At 44.2% G+C, this 24697-nt stretch overlaps 1 protein-coding gene across 2 annotated transcripts in view; it reads right to left on the minus strand.

The window, feature by feature from the left end:
- The window catches only part of SMG6 (SMG6 nonsense mediated mRNA decay factor), a 420134-nt gene that overhangs the window by 44635 nt on the left and 350802 nt on the right, over positions 1-24697 (minus strand). For both annotated transcript variants that reach the window (XM_075335342.1, XM_075335343.1), the window contains one exon: positions 4132-4308. In XM_075335342.1, the coding sequence (XP_075191457.1) occupies positions 4132-4308 (177 nt within the window). The remainder of the gene's footprint in view (positions 1-4131; positions 4309-24697) is intronic.

A 24697-nucleotide genomic window follows, 5' to 3' on the forward strand; every position in this document is an offset into this window, starting at 1 on the left:
ATTTTTTACAAAAGTTTAAAATAAGCAATAAATTTCATTCAACTTTACAATGGTGTCCCACTTGTTGTTGATTCTTCACCTTATTAATTGTTTTGTCTTTATGTTTGAAACCTGACATATGGGAAAAGGTTGAAAAATTCGAATACTTTCGCAAGGCACTTTAAATATAACAAAGAGAAAAACCCTGTGTACAATATAACCTTTAATAATACATTTAAAAGGTAAACCGAGCAACAAATACCTATTATAGTGAAAGGGAGGATGTTAGTATGGAAAAGGTAATACCAAAATTAGTAATACCAGAAATACAGGTAGGGATAAAAGCGAGCCCTAATTGGTCTTTTTAACCTTTTAAATGTATTAATAAAGGTTACATTTTATATGGGGTTTTTCTCTTTGGTATATACATAAGGCTGGACAATCCCTTAAAGGGAGCTGCCACTAATGCCTTAGTGCAGGAGACAGCGAGACAGCAGACCTTACTGAGTCCATACTTGAATGGATTTGAGCAGTTAGGCTATGTGTCCACGGTAGAATGTACCTGCGGATTTTTCTGCATGAAAATCCGCGACTTTCGCGGCAAATCCGCACCTTATTTTTGCCGCGGATTTACCGCTGATTTTTTTTTTTACCCCATTCTATACCCAAAATCCGCACCAAAATCCGCAATAATAATTGACATGCTGCAGATTTTTCCGGATCAAAATCCGCAGCAAATCCGCCGCGGAAAAATCCGCAGCATGGACACAGCATTTCCAAAATGCCATTGAAATGGCTTGGAAGTGCCGCTGCTGCAGATTTTCGGGAAATCCGCGGCAAATCTGCGGCAAAATCCGCGGTAAATCCGCAGCGTGGGCACATAGCCTTAAGGAGGCACAAAGGAGATCTGCATAATATAAGGCAGGCGGTTTTAATGTTAGGGCTGATCGATCTGTATCCATAGATCACTAGGGGTCATAGATACTGTGTAAAAGAGTAGAGTAAATTGAGACATTGTGCTCTGTGATTAGCACGGCCCCAATCTTTATGATTGGACTAAATATGTAAAATGTACAGATTCAACAAGACAGAAGTTAGGATTCATGCAAATGAAAAACATGGAGGTGTTGTGTATAGTAACCTATCAGATTGCTTCTTCTATTATCAAAACAGCGATGAAATATGAGAGCTGGAACCTGATTGGTTTCTAAAGGCCATTGCTTTACTTTTATTTTATATTATTTTCTGATAATCCTCTAAATGTCTTAGTTGTGCCTACACCATATTATATATATATATATATATATATATATATATATATATATATATAAAATGAGAATATTTTCCAAAATTATTCCATTTATCAATTTGGAGTCACCCAGAGAAAGCTATTTTTAAAAATGTTTTGCAATGTTTCCCATTACGGCAAAAAAAAAAATCTCTGCCATTCCTTCGAGCGTGTGGTCTGCACAATGCTCATGTGATCACAATCCTGGGGCTGGACATCCTTTCTTACCGCATAGATCATTCCCTATATTCAAGATCTAACACTGTCAGTTGGTCTGTATTACGGTAACATACAGTAATATTACAGCTCACCAGATGTTTGAAAAAGAGATCAATAAGATATTGGAGATCATATTTTATATGATTACTACAATTTATTGAACAAAAATATAAGCACAACACTTTAGCTTTGCTCCCATTTTTTCATGAGCTGAACTGAAAAAAATGTAAAAAAAAAAAAGGCCTTTTCTCTCAAATATTGTTCACTATTCTTTCTTAATCTGTGTAAAGGCTGCTTTACACGCAGCGACATCGCTAGTGATCGCACCCGCCCCCGTCATTTGTGCGTCACGGGCAAATCGCTGCCCGTGGCGCACAATATCGCTAGTACCCGTCACACATACTTTACCTGCCTAATGACGTCGCTGTGGCCGGCGAACAGCCTCTTTTCTAAGGGGGCGGTTCATGCGGCGTCACAGCACCGTCACACGGCAGGCATCCAGTAGAAGCGGAGGGGCAGAGAGGAGCCGCAGGAAAGTCATGCCCACCTCGTTGCCGGAGGACGCAGGTACAGTGTTGTTCATCGTTCCTGGGGTGTCACACATAGCGATGTGTGCTGCCTCAGGAACGATGAACAACCTGCGTCCAGCCACATCAACGATATTTGGGATTTGAACGACGTGTCAACGATCACGATTAGGTGAGTATTTTTGATCGTAAGCGGTCGCTCATATGTGTCACACGCAACGACGTCGCTAACGAGGCCGGATGTGCGTCACGAATTCCGCAACCCCAACGACATCTCGTTAGCGATGTTGTTGTGTGTAAAGCCCCCTTTAGTGAGCACATCTCCTTTGCAGAAAATATAAATCCACCTCACAGGTGTGGCATATGGAGATGCTGATTAGACAACATGATTATTGCTCAGGTGTGCCTTAGGCTGGCCACTAGAAAAGGACATTCTGAAATTTGCAGATTTACAGTTTTGCATGGACTGGGGGAAGGGTGGGGTGTATCTGCCCTATACAGTCAAAACCAGGATTCATCCACGAAGAGAACACCTCTCCAATGTGCCAGACGCCATTGGATGAGAACTTTTGCCCACTCAAGTCGGTTATGACAACAAACTGCAGTTAGGTGGAGACCCCAATGAAGACAACGAGCAGCAGATGAGCTTCCCTGAGACGGTTTCTGACAGTTTGTTATCTTTGGTTATGCAAATCGATTGTTGCAGGAGCTGTGTGGGTGGCTGGTCCGAAGAAGATCTTGGAGGTGAAGATGCTGGATGTTGAGTTCCTGGGGTTACACGTGGTCTGTGGATGTGAGGCTGGTGGCATGTACTACCAAGTTCTCTGAGACGGCTTTGGAAATGGCTTATGGTAGAAAAATGAACATTCAGTTCACAGGCAACAGCCCTGGTGGACATTCCTGCCAACTGCACACGCCCTCAAAACGTCTGACATGTGGTATTGTATTGCGTGATAAAACTGCACGTTTCAGAGGGTCCTTTTATGGTGGCCAGTCTAAGGCGCACCTGTGGAATAATCACGCTGTCTAATTAGCATCTTGATTATGCCACCCCTGGGGGGGTTTGGACGTTTTAGCACAGCAAAGGAGAAGTGATCACTAACACAGATTTCGAAAAATTTGTGACCAATATTTGAGAAAAAAAAGGCCTTTTGTGTACATAGAAAAACAGTCTTAGATTTGAGATTTTAGCTCATGAAAAATGTGAGCAAAAACAAGTGTTGTGTTTATATTTTTGTTCAGTAAATTTAAGCCAGAGGTTGTTAAGTAACTACAACTCCAAGCACGCAACGATTTGTAGCTGTTAAGCCGAAACCTCTACATTAAGGGTTACTTTAAAGCCCACCAGACATAACATGTTACAATAAGTATGGTTATTTTGGATGCTGGGGTAGCTCCATGTAACAAAGTGTGAAGATTTCATCTTTGATTGTAATTTGTCGGCCAAAACGTTCTATATACAAAGCATAATCCACAATTGTGGAACCTGGAAATGTACAAGTCCAAATAGCCGTGATTCCATGTGGCTGCCCCGATGCGCACACGGTGCATTGCTAGATGTGAACATGTACATGGGAGGTTGAGCAGAGCCTTTGCCTTCTTAATCAGATCAGGATGTGAGGGACAGACAGGGTTCAGTGGAGGGGGTAGTGGGATGGGTGCTGTCAGCTCTTCCTGTACGTGTCAAATAGACTTCAATTCACCCTGAGCACAGCACCAAGATGTACGCCCACAAACTTTATCCCCAATCTGAACTCAACACCCCCTCCCTCTCCCCCCATTCCCCCGTCTCGGCTGCAACACATTATTATTAAAAAAAAAAAAAAAAAGAAGCCATGAAATAATAGCAGCAGATGATGGATGTGGTGGAGAGACAGGGACCGTAAAACACCCATTAGGATGATACAAGAAGGAATGTGGATATCCATAATGGGGGTGGCATGTCTGGATGTGGCACACGGGAAAACAAGGCTCCAGCACATACTTGGCACATCGCTCACAGATCAAGTTGTTTTAAGAAATAACAAAAACCTCAGATATTGTTTCTTCTGGGTTGCTTGTAGTTATTACCACTGGCTCAGTGGGTAAACCCCAGTCTCCCCCACTTTTAACCAATACCTGATCTTCCAGTTGGTTTCCCTCCGGGCTTCCTGTTTCCTTTCCTATGGCGTCTGGGACGGGTGCCACTGACACATACTTTCCACCCTTGAATGCCAGCAGAGGCTCTTCTTGTCCGCACAGTGCTTCCAGGAAATATTTCAGTACTGTGACCCGCTTACAATCCGCAGCAATAATCTGGAGGGGGAGAAGGAGGGAGAATAGATAATGAGAAAGGAAAACACTGAGCAGAGGCAGAATAGAAGGGCCAAGTGTTCCATTAACCCTCTGCGTCTGATCTGCATTGTAACAGCGGACGTCCCCAGACGCAACCGCTACAAATTCACTTAATTGTAATCTGTATTATCTCCACCGCACCAAATGAACACCGCAGTGTAGATTCATCCAAGGTAAACCAATGTGCTGTAGAACTATAAATCCCAGCAACACCATGCTGGGAAATCAATGGCATATTTTGTTCTGCTACCACAGCGGAGCCACACGTTTTCACTTCTGTGTATATGAACAATTGTATTCTCTATTTCGCCAAACCACGAAACTGCATCTGACGTTTTACAGGAAAATTACAGAACAAAGAAAACCGCCACTCAGGTCAATGGGCATAACATAGGCTCCAGAAGTCTGGGCACAAACTGTGTGGTCAAGAGCAAAAAGAGCACCTTAATGCAAAAATATCTAGATTAAGAAAAATCTGATTAGTAGCGAAGCCTGAAAAGAGGAATGGAATGGTGGGACCGCTGCCGGTCTGCTTCATCAGTCCTATTATCAGCACAGAACTAATTAAAGAGGGTTTTCTATAATATAAAGTGAGTGACGGCTTCTCAGCCAAACAGCCATTCCTCCCGCCCCACCACCATACGCATTCATGTACGGCTGAGCGTGCATGTGTATCCAGTGAGGAGAGAGGGGGAAATCCGCAACATCTCAACTCAGGGACTGGTGTTGTAATTCACGGCTGATTATTCTCTCCACCTCCATCATCTATCCATGAACAGCCGGAAGGACAGCAAACAAATTGGCCATTTCGGATAACTTAGGTTTGAAAGGGGCTGTCTGGACACTTAATGGTTTCTTTTTTTGTTCAATTGTTCAGAATGGTGGAAAATAACATCAGTTCCGTGACACCCCGGGAACGACGAACACAGCTTACCTGCGTCCCGCTGGCAATGCGGAAAAAGGTGGGCGGGATGTTTACGTCCCGCTCATCTCCGCCCCTCCGCTTCTATTGGGCAGCCGCTGTGTGACGTCAATGTGACGCCGAACGTCCCTTCCCCTTCAGGAAGAGGATGTTCGCCGCCCACAGCGAGGTCGTTTGGAAGGTAAGTACATGTGACGGGGGTTAACGATATTGGGCAACAAATTGACATTCACAGCAAGAGACTGACTAGACTAGATTGGTTTCCATAGAAGTACAAACTGGGCATGCTCTAATCTTAAAGTGAACCTGTCAGGTCCAATATGCACGCAGAACCACGAGCAGTTCTGGGTGCATATTGGTAATCCCTAACTGTCCCTGTATACACTAGCATACATAAAGAGATCTTTAGAAAAAGTATTTTTAAAGATCTTATATCGTATGCTAATGAGCGCGGGGACTAGTCCTCTGGGCGTTGCTTCCCTTCCTTGTCGGCTCTATTAGCATGTTAGTACGCCCCTGTGGTCGTGCTAACATGCTAATGAATGCGAAGTGTCAGAGGATGATCTCACTCACCTCTCCGCTGCCATCACGTCCAACACTGGATTTCGGCTCAGTGCTCATGACCCCGGAGTTTGGGTCATGCACACTATGAAGCCGGGTGTAAGTGTCCTGGCTTCAAACTGAAGTAGTGTGTATGACCGAAACTCCGGGGCGTACTAACATGCTAATGGAGCCGACTAGCAAGGGGAACTAATGCCCAGGGGGCTAGTGCCCTCACTCATTAGCATACGATATAAGATCTTTAGAAATACTTTTTCTGAAGATCTCTTTATCTATGCTACTAGATACAGGGATGGTTAGACAGGGATTAGCAATATGCACCCAGAACTGCTCGTGGTTCTGGGTGCATATTGCACCTGACAGGTTCCCTTTAAGATCGGAGACCATTTCCTTCTGTCAGTGATGAATCCTGCATTACTAACCATATATAGGACTTTTACACCTTTCACTGTAATCCTGTCAGTAGTCATGATGAATCTGCTGAAAAGTCATCTGTATAGATCAGGAAGTGAGAGTCGGTCATAAGGTTTAGTAGCCACTGTGATATTTACAAGATTTTTAATATAGATACAGTAATAAGGAAAACTAGAAAATACAAATTTAACCCCTTCCAAACATGGCCAGTTTTATTTTTCGCGCCCCCTTTTCTCCAAGACTCAAACTTTTTTTTATTTTTCTGTGCATATACAGTAGTTGTATGGGGGCTTATTAATTTGCGGGGCGAGTTGTGCTTTTGAAAGCCACCATTCATTTTACTATAAAGTGTACTGGAAGAAATTTTTGGGGAACTGTTTTTACCACGTACATTGTGTGGTAAAAAAAGACCTGACAACAAGATGCCCCTCGTCAGTACAATTAGGCTGCTTTCACACATCCGTTTTTTCCTGTGCGGCACAATCCGGCTCTTTGCAGAAAAAACGCAAACGTTTTTTTTTGCCGCCGGTTGCGTTTTTTCCGCATAGATTTTCATTAGTGCCGGATTGTGCCGCATGGCCTTGCGTTCGGTCCGGTTTTTGCCGTATGCGACATATTTAGCCCATGCGGCGGCCGGATGGAACGTTGCCTGGCACGTTTTTTTGTCCAGCGAAAAAAAAAATGCATTGTGCTGCATCCTGCCGATGCGGCGCTTTTTCCAATTCATGCCCATGGACGCCGGATGCGGCACGATGCGGTAAAAACTGCATCCGGTCGCCGCATGCGGTTTTTTTTTGCACTGCGCATGCTCAGTAGCCTGCCGCAACCGGCAAAAAACGGACGGGCCGCATGTTAAAACTTATGCAAAGGATGCGGTTTTTTCGCCGCATCCGTTGCATAGATTTTAGAGTCGGATTTAGCCGCACTGCTAAAACCGGATGTGTGAAAGCAGCCTTATAGCAGTATCAAACTTGTTTAAATGTCTTTTTTGCAGTAAAAAAAAAAAAAGCCCGCTCCATACACCCGCTCCTGATTTGTGGCGTTCATGTATGTCAGATGTCAGGAAGGGGTAAAATACATTTAACATATATAGTGTATCATACATTCCCTTTAAGTGCCAGCTACAGTCTTGATGAAGGCTGGGTAAGTAACATGATCCTCCGAAGCCGACAGACCACAGAAGGGGCAGAGAAGGCGCAAAGAGACCGATCACGACTTCAAACATAGTGCTGAGCAATGAGCAAGCGATCAATCGCTGGTTGACGGCGCTGTATTCTTGATTAGGTCTATCAGCCAAACAGCACAATATTTATATACATGGTTTGCACAGATAAGGCTAGTTTCACACTTGCGTTGGACGGCTTCTGTAGCATCGCGTTGTGTGACGGATGCAACGGATGCGTTGCATATAGTGGCACAACGCAATGCCATGGATCGTACAAAATAACGGAAAGCGTTATTTATTTTTTCTTCTTTACAGTACCGGCAGCCGACTATTGTGAACGATCAGCTGATCGCTCTTAATAGCCGGCGGCCGAGCGCTCTCACATGCCGGCGGTCGAGCGCTCAGCTGAGCGCTATAACATGCCGGTGGCCGGGTGATCAGCTGAGTGCCCTGACATGCCGGCGGCCGAGCGCTCAGCTGAGTGCCCTGACATGCCGGCGGCCGAGCGCTCAGCTGAGTGCCCTGACATGCCGGCGGCCGGGCGATCAGCTGAGTGCCCTGACATGCCGGCGGCCGAGCGCTCAGCTGAGTGCCCTGACATGCCGGCGGCCGAGCGCTCAGCTGAGTGCCCTGACATGCCTTCGGCCGAGCGCTCAGCTGAGTGCCCTGACATGCCGGCGGCCGAGCGCTCAGCTGAGTTCCCTGACATGCCGGCGGCCGAGCGCTCAGCTGAGTGCCCTGACATGCCGGCGGCCTAGCGCTCAGCTGAGTGCCCTGACATGCCGGCGGCCGAGCGCTCAGCTGAGTGCCCTGACATGCCGGCGGCCGAGCGCTCAGCTGAGTGCCCTGACATGCCGGCGGCCGAGCGCTCAGCTGAGTGCCCTGACATGCCGGCGGCCGAGCGCTCAGCTGAACGTTCGGCCACCGAGAAATAAAATAAAGTTTGTGATTATAAAAAAAAAAAAAGAGAGGGCATGCGCAGTGAAAAATAAAGGTTTCTGCTGCTCAAAAAAAGTTACATGCAGCGTTCCATCCGCCCGGCACAGCGTCAAAATAACGTTGCTGCGTCGTCCAGCGGATGCAACGCTGACACTTGCGTTACAGTGCGTCGTCCATACAAGTCTATGGAGAATAGCGCAGTGCGTTAACGGACTGCGCTATTCTCAATAGTGACGGACTGCGCTGAACGCAAGTGTGAAAGTAGCCTAACAGTGCGACTCTGCCCCTATATCAGCAGCCAACAGGTGACAGACTGACTTTAACACGGGTTATTGTAAAATCCCAATTAGATGACGGATCTAGACATTTTTTATGCATTTATAAGTAATCTTCATATACAACACAGTATGTTTCCCAGGCAGGAAGGAGCCTAATAAGCCATAAATTCCATTTAAAGGTCGCTTTCCTTGGAGAATTATTTTAGCAATCCTAGAAAATAAAAATCTCTGTTACTGTTTTGAGACTGAGAAGTGTGTGATTTACACATGTAGCAGAGCAGTATTCGCCATATAGCACAAGCTATTGTGAGAACATGGGATATATCAGGGGTTTTATAGAAGACCGCAAGACAATCTACAGCTGTGTGAACTGACATGAGTGAGGGGCCACGGCACGTGTCACATATACAGGTTTGGTTTAAGAGTAACTTGGTTTGAGAGCGTTTTGCAAGACAAGCAAAGATTTTACAAATTTCTAACTTGGTTTAAGAGCAATGCTTTGCAAGAAGAGCAAATCCGCACCGTGCACACTTCCGGTTCTGTCCTTTCACCGCGCTCTGACCCACTCTAGAGGTAACTTTCTGTACATATGTACTGTATACAGTATACTATTGTACAGTACAGTATATACTATACAGCAAGTCTATCAATTTGCATTTGTAGATACAGTATTGTACTCTCTTTCGGCTAACCAGTGCAGCACATTGCTTATACTGTACTTCCCGCACACCAACAAGTCTATTGTAAGCTAAAGTGCAGTTTAAATTTGCTTTATATGCTTTTTACTGTACAGTATTTTGTATTAGTGTACTGTTATAAATTTATATGAATACAGCACATTATTTTGCATTACTGTAATAAGTTTGTATAAATACAGTAAATATTTTTGGGTTGTGGAACGAATTGTCTGTGTTTCAATTATTTCCTATGGAAAGTTCGCTTTGATATAAGAGTAACTTGGTTTAAGAGCACACTCCCGGAGCCAATGATGCTCGTAATCCAAGGCTCCACTGTACATCTAAATGGCCAGCAGTTCCACAATCCGATATTCAGACTATACACACAGACAGTAATATCCGTGCCCGTAAGTCATGGCTACACAATAAGAGTGGGAAATGTGGCAAGAAGAAGAAAAGTAAAATTACATTAAAAAGTAGGTTGGGGAGAAGGTGTTTACATCCCTGTCACACACCACTTCTGTCATTCGTGAATAACCAGAGATCAGATGGCTTTCTGGTAGAATACTACACATTTTATTGGCGTATAGAACACGTGATCTTTTCCTGTTTCACTTTTATTGGAGCTGCACATTTCTTTTTTTACACTTTAGTGAAACAACCAGTTCTTTTGGTAAAAGACTTGACAAACAATAGACAAATATAAATAGTGTGACACCGATGCGATAAGATCAGGGAGACTGGATAGTGCAGGGCATACCGTGTAATCCGGCACTTTGCATCAGAGTCTCATCAGTGTTTGCTCTGTTTTTACATCAGTGATTTTTACCTATGTAATAAGTAAATTACAAAGTTTCTCCTATTGGTTACAAGATTATTTTCGGACAGCACACTAATTATTTGTGTGCAGTCTATTATTTTCCCAGGTCCATGGACTTGTATGGGTAAGGCTGCCTTTCACACATCCGGTTTTAGCAGAGCCGGCCAATCCGGCTCTAAAACCTATGCAACGGATGCGGCGACAAAACCACATCCTTTGCATAAGTTTTTGACATGCGGCCCGTCAGGTTTTTGCCGCTTGCGGCACGCTACTGAGCATACGTAGTGGAAAAAAACGCATGCAGCGGCCGGATGCGGTCTATGCCGCAGGACGACGCATGCGGCATCCATAGGCATGCATTGCAAATCGCGCCGCATCAGCCGGATGCGGCGCAATGCGGGTTTTTTTTTCCGGACAAAAAAACGTGCCACGCAACGTTCCATCCGGCCGCCGCATCAGCTAAATCTGCCATATGCGGCAAAAAACGGACGGAACGCAAGCCCATGCAGCACAACACGGCACTAATGTAAGTCTATGCAAAAAGAACGCAACCGGCGTAAAAAAAACCCAAACTGTTGCGGTTTTTCTGCAGAGCGCCGTATTGTGCCGCACTGCAAAAACCGGTTGTGTGAAAGCAGCCTAAAAGATTGAAGACATTAAAAAAAAAAATAGGACGTTACTATGATTTTTGTGCAGATACATGGTCCACAAAAAAATCCCAAAAACCCACACGTGAACATTTCCAAAGATTATAATGGGTAGGTGTTCTGTGACAAACATGGAATGATCATGTGCATGAAAAATAGCAGTCTGAATGAGGCCTTATGACAGTTTCAAGAGGCATTAGTTTGATAGGGACCCAACAAAAATTAGGTCGCCTTGCCACTGGTTGTTGGGCTCACATAAACCTGGCCAATTCTGTGAGATAAGCATCTCAATTTTTACATGTTTTTTTCCATAGCAGTAATGCATATATTCCCATATTTATTATTCCACATACAGTACAGACAAAAGTTTGGACACACATTCTCATCTGTAAAACAACTGTTGTTAAGAGGAGACTTTGTGCAGCAGGCCTTCATGGTAAAATAGCTGCTAGGAAACCACTGCTAAGGACAGGCAACAAGCAGAAGAGACTTTTTTGGGCCAAAGAACACAAGGAATGGACATTAGACCAGTGGAAATCTGTGCTTTGGTCTGATGCGTCCAAATTTGAGATCTTTGGATCCAACCACCGTGTCTTTGTAGAAAAGGTAAACGGATGCACTCTACATGGCTGGTTCCCACCGTGAAGCATGGAGGAGGAGGTGTGACGGTGTGGGGGGGGGGATTTGCTGGTGACACTGTTGGGGATTTATTCAAAATTGAAGGCATACAGAACCAGCATGGCTACCACAGCATCTTTCAGCGGCGTGTTATTCTATCCGGTTTGCGTTTCGTTGGACCATCATTTATTTTTAAACAGGACAATGACCTCAAACACACCTCCAGGCTGTGTAAGGGCTATTTGACTAAGAAGGAGAGTGATTGGGTGCTACGCCAGATAACCTGGCCTCCACAGTCACCAGACCTGAACCCAATCCAGATGGTTTGGGGTGAGCTGGACCGCAGAGTGAAGGCAAAAGGGCCAACAAGTGCTAAGCATCTCTGGGAACTCCTTCAAGACTGTTGGAAAACCATTTCCGGTGACTACCTCTTGAAGCTCATCAAGAGAATGCCAAGAGTGTGCAAAGCAGTAATCAAAGCAAAAGGTGGCTACTTTGAAGAACCTAGAATAAAAGACATTTTCAGTTGTTTCACACTTTTTTGCTAAGTATTTCATTCCACATGTGTTAATTCATAGTTTTGATGCCTTCAATGTGAATCTACAATTTTCAGCGTCATGAAAAAAAAAAAGAAAACTCTTTGAATGAGAAGGTGTGTCCAAACTTTTGGTCTATACTGTATGTAGAGAAAGCCAATGGAGAAGATGGAGACATTAATCTCTCCCTCTTCTCTTCAGTATTTGAAAGCCAAAGGCTGGGTTTATTTTGCTGTATTTCACATTGACTGCACTGCTCTGAGAAACCACGAGTCTCCAAACACAAGCTCGTATTTTCTAATATGCTGAAAGCTGTAAATTCGGGTAAGACAACCTGCGATCGTCCCGGCCAAGGTGGTCCATATACGGATTATGAAATATAGTCTAAATCTGGTCAGAATTAGAAGTGAAAACCATAGCCAAACTACAAATGAGAGGTTCAGGTTTGCTCTGTGTTTTGTGATCACTCACGATTTTGGCTGTCAAATAAGGATGAAACACGGTCTGAAGATGCTGAAGTGTGAATTAGGCCCAATTGAGAATATATCGGACAAGCACCGCATGAAAATGTGCAACCATTGTCAAAATTAAACTCCTGGTGTTATCAGAATTTGAGATCCATTTGGATTAAAATAAAAAGTAATCTCAATGGGTACCTGGGCAATGCCTTGGCACATTCAGGATCTATAGTAGAGCAGACCTCCGCACGAATATTGTGAAGTCTACAGGACATATCGGTGTGTTTAGGAAGGCAGATACACTTTATACTTATTCTATTCATTGCTGTAATGCTTCTTCATTCACATTCTTTACATAAAGTGGTAATGTTAGCGCTGTAATTATTCATAGAGGTAGTATCCCCAGCACTGACATCGTACCACTCCTAACACACGGCAGGATTCCCGGGATTAAGTTACTCACTCTGCATAACTCCGAGACACAGCTGGACACAGTAATCATTTCCTGGTATATAACCTACCCACAGCATAACCGTGGGAGCGACTCTCCGTTGACTCATAACTAACACGCTCATATACAAACACGATTTCCTGTGAACCCCAAAATTCATCATCCCCTGCTCTTCTATTATACAGGGGCACAACTAAAACATTTGATAAGCCAGCTTTTAATAAGCGTTTTCAGGATTAAAATAAAAATGCCCCATTGCCCATATACCAATTATGTCCCTTAAATGGATGTTCTCAAGTTTAAAAGTTTTTCCCTATTCACGGGATAGCTTTTCGATTGCTGGGGAGTACAACCATCAAGGCCCCCACCAAACATCTGAAGAGCCCCAGCTAAATGAAGCGAAGGTTGCTCATACGCACTGTCTGTCCATTCATTCTTAATAGGACCGGTAGAGATACACCATAAATGTTCATCAAACTACACAAAACATAAATAAGAGTGGTGGGGTATCTACAGACTGATGAAAAAACATGTCCCCAATTCTGAAAAACCTCTTTAAAAAAACTGAGAGGTAGAAATTTACAAAGAATTAAGAAAAAATAGAATTCCACAGGCTGCAGTATTGTTATACATACAGCAGGCGAAAGAAGTATTGAACATATCACCAATTTTCTAAGTAAATATATTTTCTAAATATTCCATAATTTAGAAGTGGAAAGAACATTATTTCATCATAAACCAGCCACAATTAGGTGCTCCCAGCAAGATTTCAGACAGAGGAGTGAAAAACATTATCAGAAGAGTTGTCCAAGAGGCAAAATAAACAATAAGTATGCACTCAACCTCCATGGTCTGCATGCACGCTCACCACATGAGACGCTGAACAAAAAGCATGTTCAAGTGCATTTAAAATTTGCTCAATAACATTTAGACAATCCTGTGAAATACTGGTAACATATAAACTGGTCACATGAGACCAAAATTGAACTCTTTTGATGCCATAATACACATCATGTTTGGTGGTCAAAAGGCACTGCACATCAGCCCAAAAACATTTTTCCAACAGTGACATTTGGAGGTGGTAACATCATGGTGTGAGGCTGTTTTTAAGCATACGGCACTGTTAAACTTCATGTAATTGAAGGAAGGATGAATGAACAAATGTACCTAGACATTCTTGATAAAAATATGTTACCATCTTACCAGGAAGATGAAGATAAAACGAGGGTGGACAGTTCAGCAAGAAAATACACAGACAAGGAAAATCTCAAATGGCTTCAGAGAAAAAAATAAAATAAAGCTGGTAGAATGGCCCAGCCAATCACCTGACCTGAATCCAATAGAAAATGTATGGAAGGAACTAAAGCTCAGAGTTAATAGAATGAACCCACAGAACCATCAGGATTTGAAACGTTTGTGTGGAATAATGGACCAAAATCACACCTGAGCAATGCATGCGACTAGTTTCTCCATACAGGACGTATCCTGAAGCTGTCATCACCAACAAAGACTTTTATACGAAGCATTAAATACATTTCAGTAAGCGTGTTCAATACTTTTTTTCCCTGTGTCATTTCTCAATAATACACATCACTACATTTCTGGACCTATATGGCTTGCTTTCTGTGCTTGTGTAGATTGGATGGGTTGTTACGGACATCTGGTGAGATAGTCATGTCAATAGTACCTAGAAAAATATATTTACTTAGAAAATTGGTGACGCGTTGAATACTTCTTTTACCCACTGTATGTGGGGTCAGGCCTATGCTGGACCATAACTGAGCAGATTCAGTGTGCCGGGGCCCAGTTTTGCTGGATGTTGACAGTTGATCATCTGCATTTTCTAGAAGAGAGTATACCTACATAACTAGGATAAGGATACTGTAAGCCTAAGTTGTATAGTTCCTCATTAACCCATTGTGACCAGTTAGCACATAAGACTTTGCCCATCATGTGTAAACCATCCCCATCGTGCAGTGGGACACGGGCACAGCCCCAGTAAAAGAAAGGAGTGAATTAGACATCAATAATGACTTGGATGCCGTCGCGCAGAGCAGTCAGCACACTATCAATTACATGGGAACATTGCGATAGTCGGTGGGCTGGCACTGAACTCTGGATGCCAAGGCCGCCAGCTCACACGATAGTGTTGTCAAAAAGGAAGTTTGCCTGCGGCAAAGCGACATGTTTCCTCTTTACAGTCTAAATTTACATGCAGTTGTTTCTAAGTGTGTCAGCGCCATGACCTACATATGACCTCTGCCTGCAACCTACTTCAACTCCTAAGCACCAGGACTTTCCTTTTCCATGGCTTGGACTCTCTGAGGCGTAATACAAAACACGTGTGAAGAAAACCCACACAGTCAACCTGTTTGCTGCCATGGACACCCCCTCCCCAAAGATTTCAGGCAGGAAATAGGTGCCCTGCCAAATGACTGCCTGAGGTTAAAAGAGGAGGGGGGCAGTCAGCTGCAAGAATGTTCTACTCTCGCACGGGACCCCTTTGCTGAAGGATATGATGGAAAGACAAGCACAGACCCAACACAGGCAGCAGGAGCCTAGAGAGGTGCGCTGCGGAGCGTTCTGACATGTCACCGAACACGCTGACAACACATCAACGTGGCCAGAACGGGTTTCCTGTCGCCTCACCTGAATACACGTACAGTAGCGAAGGAACAAGAAAAGGAAATAAAACTGCTAAACAGTAATCGGTTAAAAGAGCCGCGGCAGGATACACATCTAACACTGATAATATTGCAATACGGACCATACACGTAAGCAGGCGCTCTACATGTGAGAACGTGGGATCCAGACGGCTGCATTCACACGTTGTGGCAAAAAACAAGAACTTGTGCACCCTACTCAAAATCAGAGGCGCAATGACCGGCTGTGTGTACTTGTATTATACATCTGCACAGCACAAAGGAAAATGCTGCGGACGATACAAACTTTCCCATCTAGAGATTTATAACTGAGCATCCTGAGCTTCTTGTTTCCTTAAAAGTTATCAAAAGAGGGTTCCAAAACATTTCCTGTATTAAAGCAAAAATCAGTAGTATTCCCCCTCCCCGGTTCCAGGGCCAGCTCCCCATTGCTCCAGTTTCAATGTTTTGGCTAAAGCAATAATGCCACGCTGAATGCATGCATCACCGCTGCAGCCAATCACTAAGTTCAGCGCCTAGGCCTTTATAGATGCCACAAGCAGTTTAGCCTAATGATTGGCTGCAGCAGTGTGATGCCACGCCGAATAAGTGCATCATTGCTGCAGCCAATTACTTAGTTCAGAGGCCGGGCCTATATAGATGGAAGGAGCAGCTAAACCTAATGATTGGCTTTAGCCAGGGGTGGGATTCAGCCGGTTCTGGAGAACCGGTTGTTAAAATAGCAGCCGGTTCCCAGAACCGGCAAGAAACAGCTCCGGCGATCCGGTTCCCTGTATTCACTGGTGTTCGTGTCTCTTTAAGACACTAGCACATATGAATGCCCGTACCTCCGCGCCACACTTCCTGGTTCAGTGGAGCCTGTCGGCTCCCTGACCCGGCGTGCAGCGACGCGATGACGCAGCAGAAAGGTCACGGCAGTGTGAGGAGGGAGCTCCTCCTCCTGCCGTCTGTCAGCGTCAGTGTGCAGAGAGCCGCGGAGGAGGACGGGAGACACAGGAGAGGCCGCCGCTGCAGGTAAGCGCTCAGTCAGCCGAAGATGCAGGGAGAGGGGCCGCATAAGAGGGGAGTGCTATATGGGGAGAGGGGCCGCATAACAAGGGAGCGCTATATGGGGAGAGGGGCCACATAAGAGGGGAGCTATATGTGGCTATATGGGGAGAGGAGGCCATAAAAGGATAGTATTTGCATGGCGAAAGGGGCCATAATGGGATGGGATCTGCTGGGGAAAGGGGCCATAATGGGATGGGATCTGCTGGGGAAAGAGGCCATAATAGGATGGGATCTGCAAGGGCAAGAGACCACATGGGATGGGATTTGCAGGGGGCAAGAGACCACATGGGATGGGATCTGCAGGGGAAAGAGACCACATGGGATGGGATCTGTATGGGGAAGGTCGTCCGTTCCAATTTTAGCAGGGCTCCTTTAGTAATAATTTTTTAAAACTGTAGAAAAACCGTTTAATACAATAAGAGTGACAGTGACTGGAACAACTGGTGCTGGACAGGAGAGTGAAGGTATAGGAGGGGAAAGATTATACTTTAAATTACTTGTATTTTTTGGTTGAGGAAAGTGCATGAAAATAGGTGTGGCTAACAAAATGGGTGTGGTTACATAATGGGTGTGGTTTTCAAATGGGCGGGGTTTACAGAGAACCTGTTAAAAATTTGAATCCCACCCCTGGTCTGTAGCGGTGATGTGAACTTTTAAAGTCAAGTCAGTTATGTAGCTAAAACACAGCGCGAAGCAGAGGAAGAGCCGGCACTGGACCCAAGGAGGGAAAGTGCTGCATGACTGACTGTGTTAGGTTACATTACAGGAAATGTTTGGTGTCCACTTTTATACAAGTAGAGAACTCCTGGGTAGAGATGAGCGGACCCGTGGAAACTCGGTTCAGTTGGACTTTATCTAAAGTTCGGTTTGGGACCTGGACTTGACCTGAACCCCAATTGAAGTCACTAACTGGGCAGTTCGGGTCTCCTTCCACCTGCAGCCAGCCATAAACAGAGCACTTCCAGAGTTTGGGTTTTTCCAATTTTTTTGTTGCACACTACATCTGATCACGCTGTTGTTACCCTCAGTGAGAGCCAATCAAACACTACATGGGGCTCACATTGGACTGAGCACCGAGTGTATCCGAGCACAGCGATGCTCACACAAGTGGTTGGCATACGTAAAGCACCCAAACTTACTTTATTGTAAAGTCTGTGTTTCACACGAACACCGAACCTTGTCTTCGCTCATCTCTACTCCTGCGTTTAAATGAGTCGACTGAGAACGTTTAACAACTAACAATCTGCTACATGCAAACTCATTGGTTGCCGTTCAATTACCTGTTTAGACCAGCCGACCGCACTTCCATGAACACAGCACGATCTCTAATGCAATTGTTCTGTGTGCATGGCATATCATTATTCTCGACAGCACAGGATGATGTCCCGCCGAGAAAGATGATTTTTAATCCAGCTAATAAATCATTGCTAAAGACAAATGACAGTTTAGCTGGTTCATTGAGTGATGGGGCCTGGTTAGACGGCTTGATGATTGGGTATGAGCAGTGATATGGAATGGTTATTTCCCAATGATCAGACGAACAGCAGCATTAGATTCTTTCAAACCGGACAGGAAAATAGCATTTAAGAGACTTGGCTGAAGCTCGATGGACATCAACAGCCTCATAGTTGACGATGGTGTCCACTGTGCAACACATGCAGCTGGGTCCAAAAGTATGTGCCCCCCCCACACTGTCCAATCAGTGTGGTTAATGTCAGGCTGCGTATGAACACACTGGATATCTAACGGTAAGGGTAACAATCGGTAGCCAATATAATCCAACATTTTCAGGGCGAATAATAGAAGAGTAACACAATAAAGAGTACAAAAGAATAACTCACTCTGAAATAGTCATTTCATAGAGAATACAAAAAGAAGACATGTCTCAGGATGGCTCAGTGCTGACCCCTCTTCACATTCAGGACAGTATATTACAGCTTTTGAGTAAACAACTTTAGGGTAAATCCAACTAAAAAGTGAAAGGTGCAAGTGAGCTAATCTCCAGTTACATTAGAGACAGGCTTATAAAACACAGGCTCCAAGTTTAATATCTGTAATGACCAGTCTCCTCGGCTGCCTGCTATTTCAGAAACTGCCCAAGGGCTCAGGTGAGTCACGAACAAGGCACATAAGGTAGAATATGTGCATTTATCTGAAGATATAGATATTCCTTTATATTAGATTATTCCATATAACCCGGGGCCCAGCACCTGCCCTGTCGACATCTGTCTGACAATGACGCAGTAACTGAAGAAAACAACTACACATTCTAGAATTCATTTTTTAAACACAAAAATGTTTCTATTTTCAGGCTTTGGTAATTCTTTGGAATAGACTCTCTCGGATATAGATAGCATTGCACATACACAATTACCTTAGGCTACGGTTGCATAGGACAAAAAAAAAAATATTGCCTTGTGATGGAGGCAAAAATATACTACCAATTGTTATTCCTTGTAAGAATATAAAGGTGCATTCATTGCCTATAAAGGCATATTGTCCATAGATATTCACCATTGGGATTGTCTATATGGTCGACACGTGATTGCAGGGCCAGTGACATAATGTATGAGTATATACCAAGAGTGGCAGGTAACTGAGGCAGCACCGCCAGCAGAATGGTGAATTCTAAAATACTGCGAGTCTTGATTATTTTTCATTTCCTCCTTTAAGTCAGTAACGGCTATTAAAGAGACCTTATGGCAAAAATATAATGTGTCCTCAATAGATGAGAGTAAATTTTATTTCTTTAGATTGCAAAAAAATATATTTTTTTGGTAGCCTTAAAATGGGTTGTACAGCCCTACAAAAACATGGCCACTTTGTGCTACGCCTGTCCGTGAGCTGTGTGTAATGATGGTTAGAATCGGCGTCAATGGTGTGCACACTCAATGTGGTCAAGGTGCTTGTAGATGGGTTCTTAAACCCGTGGAGCCAAGGCACGGGAAGTGCTGGCATTAATCACACATCAGTAATTCACATTGAACCACCAAGTATAGGTTCTCATTACCTTTACACCACACTACTTAATACAGTGACTTTTGTGAACAAGGCCCATAGGACCAAAACGTCATTATTAGTCATTTTTCCCACTTTGGCGTTTGGCTCATCTTTCCCTGCAACTACACAAATTGTAAAGAATAAATGATTGATTTAAGCTTTTTTTCTTACAAAAACAAGTGTGTGGTGTATTTTTTGGACTAAAGGCCGCTTTACACACAACGATATCGCTAGCGATGTGACACGCCCAGATCGCTGCTATGAAATGTCGAGATCGCTCATAAGTCGTTTTGTAGCGGTCACACATAACCATCTCACAAACAACGCTACACCGTTCAGCGATACAGTGCTGGCCAAAAGTATTGGCACCCCTGCAATTCTGTCAGATAATACTCAGTTTATTCTTGAAAATGATTGCAAATCACAAATTCTTTGGTATTATTAACTTCATTTATTTTGCTTGCAATGAAAAAACAGAAAAGAGAATGAAACAAAAATCAAATCATTGATCATTTCACACAAAACTCCAAAAATGGGCAAGACAAAAGTATTGGCACCCTTAGGCTAATACTTGGTTGCACAACCTTTCGCCAAAATAACTGTGAACAACCGCTTCCGGTAACCATCAATGAGTTTCTTACAATGCTCTGCTGGAATTTTAGACCATTCTTCTTTGGCAAACTGCTCCAGGTCCCTGAGATTTGAAGGGGCCTTCTCCAAATTGCAATTTTGAGATCTCTCCACAGGTGTTCTATGGGATTCAGGTCTGGACTCATTTGCTGGCCACTTTAGTAGTCTCCAGTGCTTTCTCTCAAACCATTTTCTAGTGCTTTTTGAAGTGTGTGTTTGGGTCATTGTCCTGCTGGAAGACCCATGACTTCTGAGGGAGACCCTGCTTTCTCACACTGGGCCCTACATTATCCTGCAAAATTTGTTGGTAGTCTTCAGACTTCATAATGCCATGCACACGGTCAAGCAGTCTAGTGCCAGAGGCAGCAAAGCAACCCCAAAACATCAGGAAACCTCCGCCATGTTTGACTGTAGGGACAGTGTTCTTTTCTTTGAATGCCTTTTTTTTTTTTTCCTGTAAACTCTGTTGATGGCTTTTCCCTAAAAGCTCTACTTTTGTCTCATCTGACCAGAGAACATTCTTACAAAACGTTTTAGGCTTTCTCAGGTAAGTTTTGTCAAACTCCAGCCTGGCTTTTTTATGTCTCGGGGTTAGAAGTGGGGTCATCCTGGGTATCCTACCATACAGTCCCTTTTGATTCAGACGCCGACGGATAATACGGGTTGACACTGTTGTATCCTCGGACTGCAGGGCAGCTTGAACTTGTTTGATGTTAGTCGAGGTTCTTTATCCCCCATCCGCACAATCTTGCGTTGAAATCTCTCGTCAATTTTTCTTTTCCTTCCACATCTAGGGAGGTTAGCCACAGTGCCATGGGCTTTACACTTCTTGATGACACTGCGCACCGTAGATACAGGAACTTTCAGGTCTTTAGAGATGGACTTTTAGCCTTGAGATTTCTCATGCTTCCTCACAATTTGGATTCTCAAGTCCTCAGACAGTTCTTTGGTCTTCTTTCTTTTCTCCATGCTCAGTGTGGTACACACAAGGACACAGGTCGAGTCAACTTTAATCCATGTCAACTGGCTGTGTGATTTAGTTATTGCCAACACCTGTTAGGTGCCACAGGTAAGTTACAAGTGCTGTTAATTACACAAATTAGAGCAGCATCACATGATTTTTTCAAAACAGTTCCAATACTTTTGTCCACCACCTTTTTTATCTTTGGTGTGGAATTATATACAATTTGGCTTTATGACAATTTTTTTATTTTTTTCATTGAAGACAAATTAAATGAAGATAATAATACCAAAGAATTTGTGATTGCAATCATTTTCAAGAAGAAACTGAGTATTTTCTGACAGAATTGCAGGGGTGCCAATACTTTTGGCCAGCACTGTATATTGTTTGACCAAGGTGGTCGTGTGGAGACCGTCACACAGCATTCCTCCGAACGATTCCGGCAACGACAGAGGCGTATAATTGTCCATAGCATACACCCTGGCGTGACAACAATCAGAGCGGAGGAGGCGTGGAGCATTGCTCATAATGACACGCCCGCGTCGCTGATGACGGACGCACTAACGATGTTGTTCGTTGTTGACAGGGTGTCAAACGTAGCAATATGTCTGCTGCGTTCGCAACGAATAACAATATTTTGAAAATGAACGACGTGTCAACGATCAACGATTTTCGCTAGTTTTACGATCGTTCGGAGTCACTCGTAGGTGTCACACACAACGACGTCGCTAACGACGACGGAAATGTGTCACGAAAACCGTGACCCCCGACGACATATCGTCAGATAAATCGTAGCGTGTAACGGGGCCTTTAGTGAATGGGGTTGTAATACCATACAAACTGTGTTGTGCTGGCTAAGTTTTAATAATTATGGACAACCCTTTTAATTTTTGTCTTTGTCGTTTCAAAGGCTAGTCAAGGTAAACCCCCTGTTAAAGCAGACTCTGGCCTTTGCAGATGTCTAATGAAAAGCAACTGTGTTAAAAGAAGTCTGACCATACAAAATGACTGTTCAAACCAAGCACAAACGCTTGGTGGACTCTTGGTGTGGTCAAACATTTGTGCACCTTCCAAAGTACTTCTATTTTATCCATCTCTCCTGAGCCAGAACAGTCAATCAAAGGAAGGGGGTGAAGATAAAAGGTAAGCAAGTAGGTGGGAGGGTGCAATGACCTGTTTGGCCGTGCCAAGGTGCACAGAGCGCCAGTGTTTGGTTTATACAGTTATTTTGTGCTAACAGTCTCCCTTTAAAAAAAAATCTTTTAGTAAGATCCCCCCCCCAGAACCACATAATGAGCATTCAGGTCTGGGAAAGCTAAACCGATCAGCACCTTTATATCTGTAGTTGCTGAACTCCTGAGAAATCAGCATTTTTATGTATATGCAAATGAGGTGCTATGATCTCTGGGCGTTACATAGCACATTCCCAGGCTCTGCCTCCAATGGTCGGTTCCCCAGCAAGCAGCAGCCTCTTTAGCGTGATTGCTCGCTCACTGTCTGTGTGTGGCCAGGCGAGGAATCAGACAGTGGGTGGTTGATCTTACTGACAAATTCCCTTTAGGCCCTGTGCGCACTGGGAAATGGAATTTTCTTGAGAAAATTCCGCATGCTCTCAAAGATTACCGCACCCGCGGTAAAAAAAACGCGGGAAACCGCACCCGAAAACCGCATGCGGTTTGCCGCGGTTTGCTGCGGTTTTACCGCGGTATTGCCGCGGTTTTGCCGCGTGCGGGTTGGGATGTGCTTTATTGCATTCAATGCAATAAAGCACATTGAAGGAAAAAAAAAAAAAAAAAGTCATTTAATCCTGAGATAGTAGATAGACAGAAGAATAGATAGAGGGATAGATAGATAGATAGATAGAGGACAGATCGCTGCATTTCCCACAGTCGGCAGTGAGTTCACATTACCGGCCGTGGGAAATGACCGGTAATTACCTCTGCTGTCTGCTGCTTTCATTCAGCGCTGTGTCTGTGACAGTCGCGGCTGGATGGAAGCAGCGCAGGACCTGTGGATTACGCCGGAGCGGTGGATTACGCCGGAGCTTTGGTGCGGGAGGGGTTAATAAAATGGTGAACGAGGCTTGTTTGTTTTATTTAAAATAAAGGATTTTTCGGTGTCTGTGTTTTTTTCACTTTACTTACGGGTTGATCATGTCAGCTGTCACATAGACGCTGCCATGATCAAGCCTGGAGTTAATGGCGGTGGTCCCCCACCATCATTAACCCCTTGTATTACCTTGCTGCCACTGCTACACGGCAGCAAGAAGAGCCGGGGACACGCCGGTATTGCCGCATAATGCATGCGACAGTCCCGGGGCAGCTGCGGCTGATATTCTCGGCTGCGGGAGGGGGAGTGAGGCGGGGGACATTACCCCTGCCCCTCTCCCTCCCCAGCCTGAGAATACCGGGCCGCCGCTGTGTGCTTACCTCGGCTGGAAGGTAAATATACAGCGGAGCCCACGTTCTTTGTTTTCTATATTTCCGTTTTCTTTCTATGTGTGTTCTATGTGTCTGTGTCTATGTGTTCTATGTGTCTGTGATGTCTGTGTGTGTGTGATCTGTGTGTGTTTATTCTCTGCACGGCTTCCTCTTCCTGTAATGACATCACTTCCCTGCAAAACCGCAGACAAGCGATGCACATTACCGGAGGTAAACCGCAAAATACCGCAGGGAATAACGCAGTGAACCGCACAGAATTTGCCGCCTGCGTTATTCCCTGCGGGATTTCACGATTAACATTGGAGTCAATGGAGTGAAATCCCGCAGCGATGTGCGGAAAAGAAGTGACATGCACTTGTATGTACAGTGTGTGAGGCGAAGTGCTGCGCTATCCACTGTGATGATAAAGCATTGCAAGGGATTATAGAAATGCAGAAACATTTGACATGCTGCTTCTTTTTTCATCAACAAAATCTGCAAGAAAAAAGCAGTGTGTGCACAAGTCAACATTCTCAGACTGTGCTGATGCTTTTTTCTTGCTTTTATTGATTAAAATAAGCAAGGAAAAATGCAAAAAAAAAATAAAAAATGCCACGTGTGCACATAGCCTATGTGTGTCCCTGCTATGTAGTGTGTAATGGCGGTGTCTGTGTGCATAATCTGATCATACCATAGCTCCTGGGCAGAGGAGGAACCAATAAAGTATACAGACATTACAGTTTGGGATCCCATGATGTCCTGTCTCTATACTCTCTTTTGCGTCCTCCCCTGCCCAGCAGATGTGGTATGATCAGACCATGTCCCTATTCGGTCAGACACGGCCATTACACAGTACACAGCAGGAGCACACATATAAGATTATCTCAGCACAGGAACATTTTTTTTCAAACACATCAAATTGTGGAAATTATTATTATTCTAAGATCTATTGATTAAAATCAACTTTGAAATTAATTTTGTTCGTGGGAAAGCCCCTTTAAGTTGTCCCCTCACATAAAGGAGACTATGTATCCATCTCCAAGTCTTCTGAGTCATGGATAGACACCACGATTATGCTCCACAATAAAGCATGCATAAGCAGAGCTACACTTTAGCTTATTTTAGGTTCTTGGTGGATCT

Source organism: Anomaloglossus baeobatrachus, chromosome 2 (genome assembly GCF_048569485.1).
Source record: "Anomaloglossus baeobatrachus isolate aAnoBae1 chromosome 2, aAnoBae1.hap1, whole genome shotgun sequence".
Taxonomy (NCBI): domain Eukaryota; kingdom Metazoa; phylum Chordata; class Amphibia; order Anura; family Aromobatidae; genus Anomaloglossus; species Anomaloglossus baeobatrachus.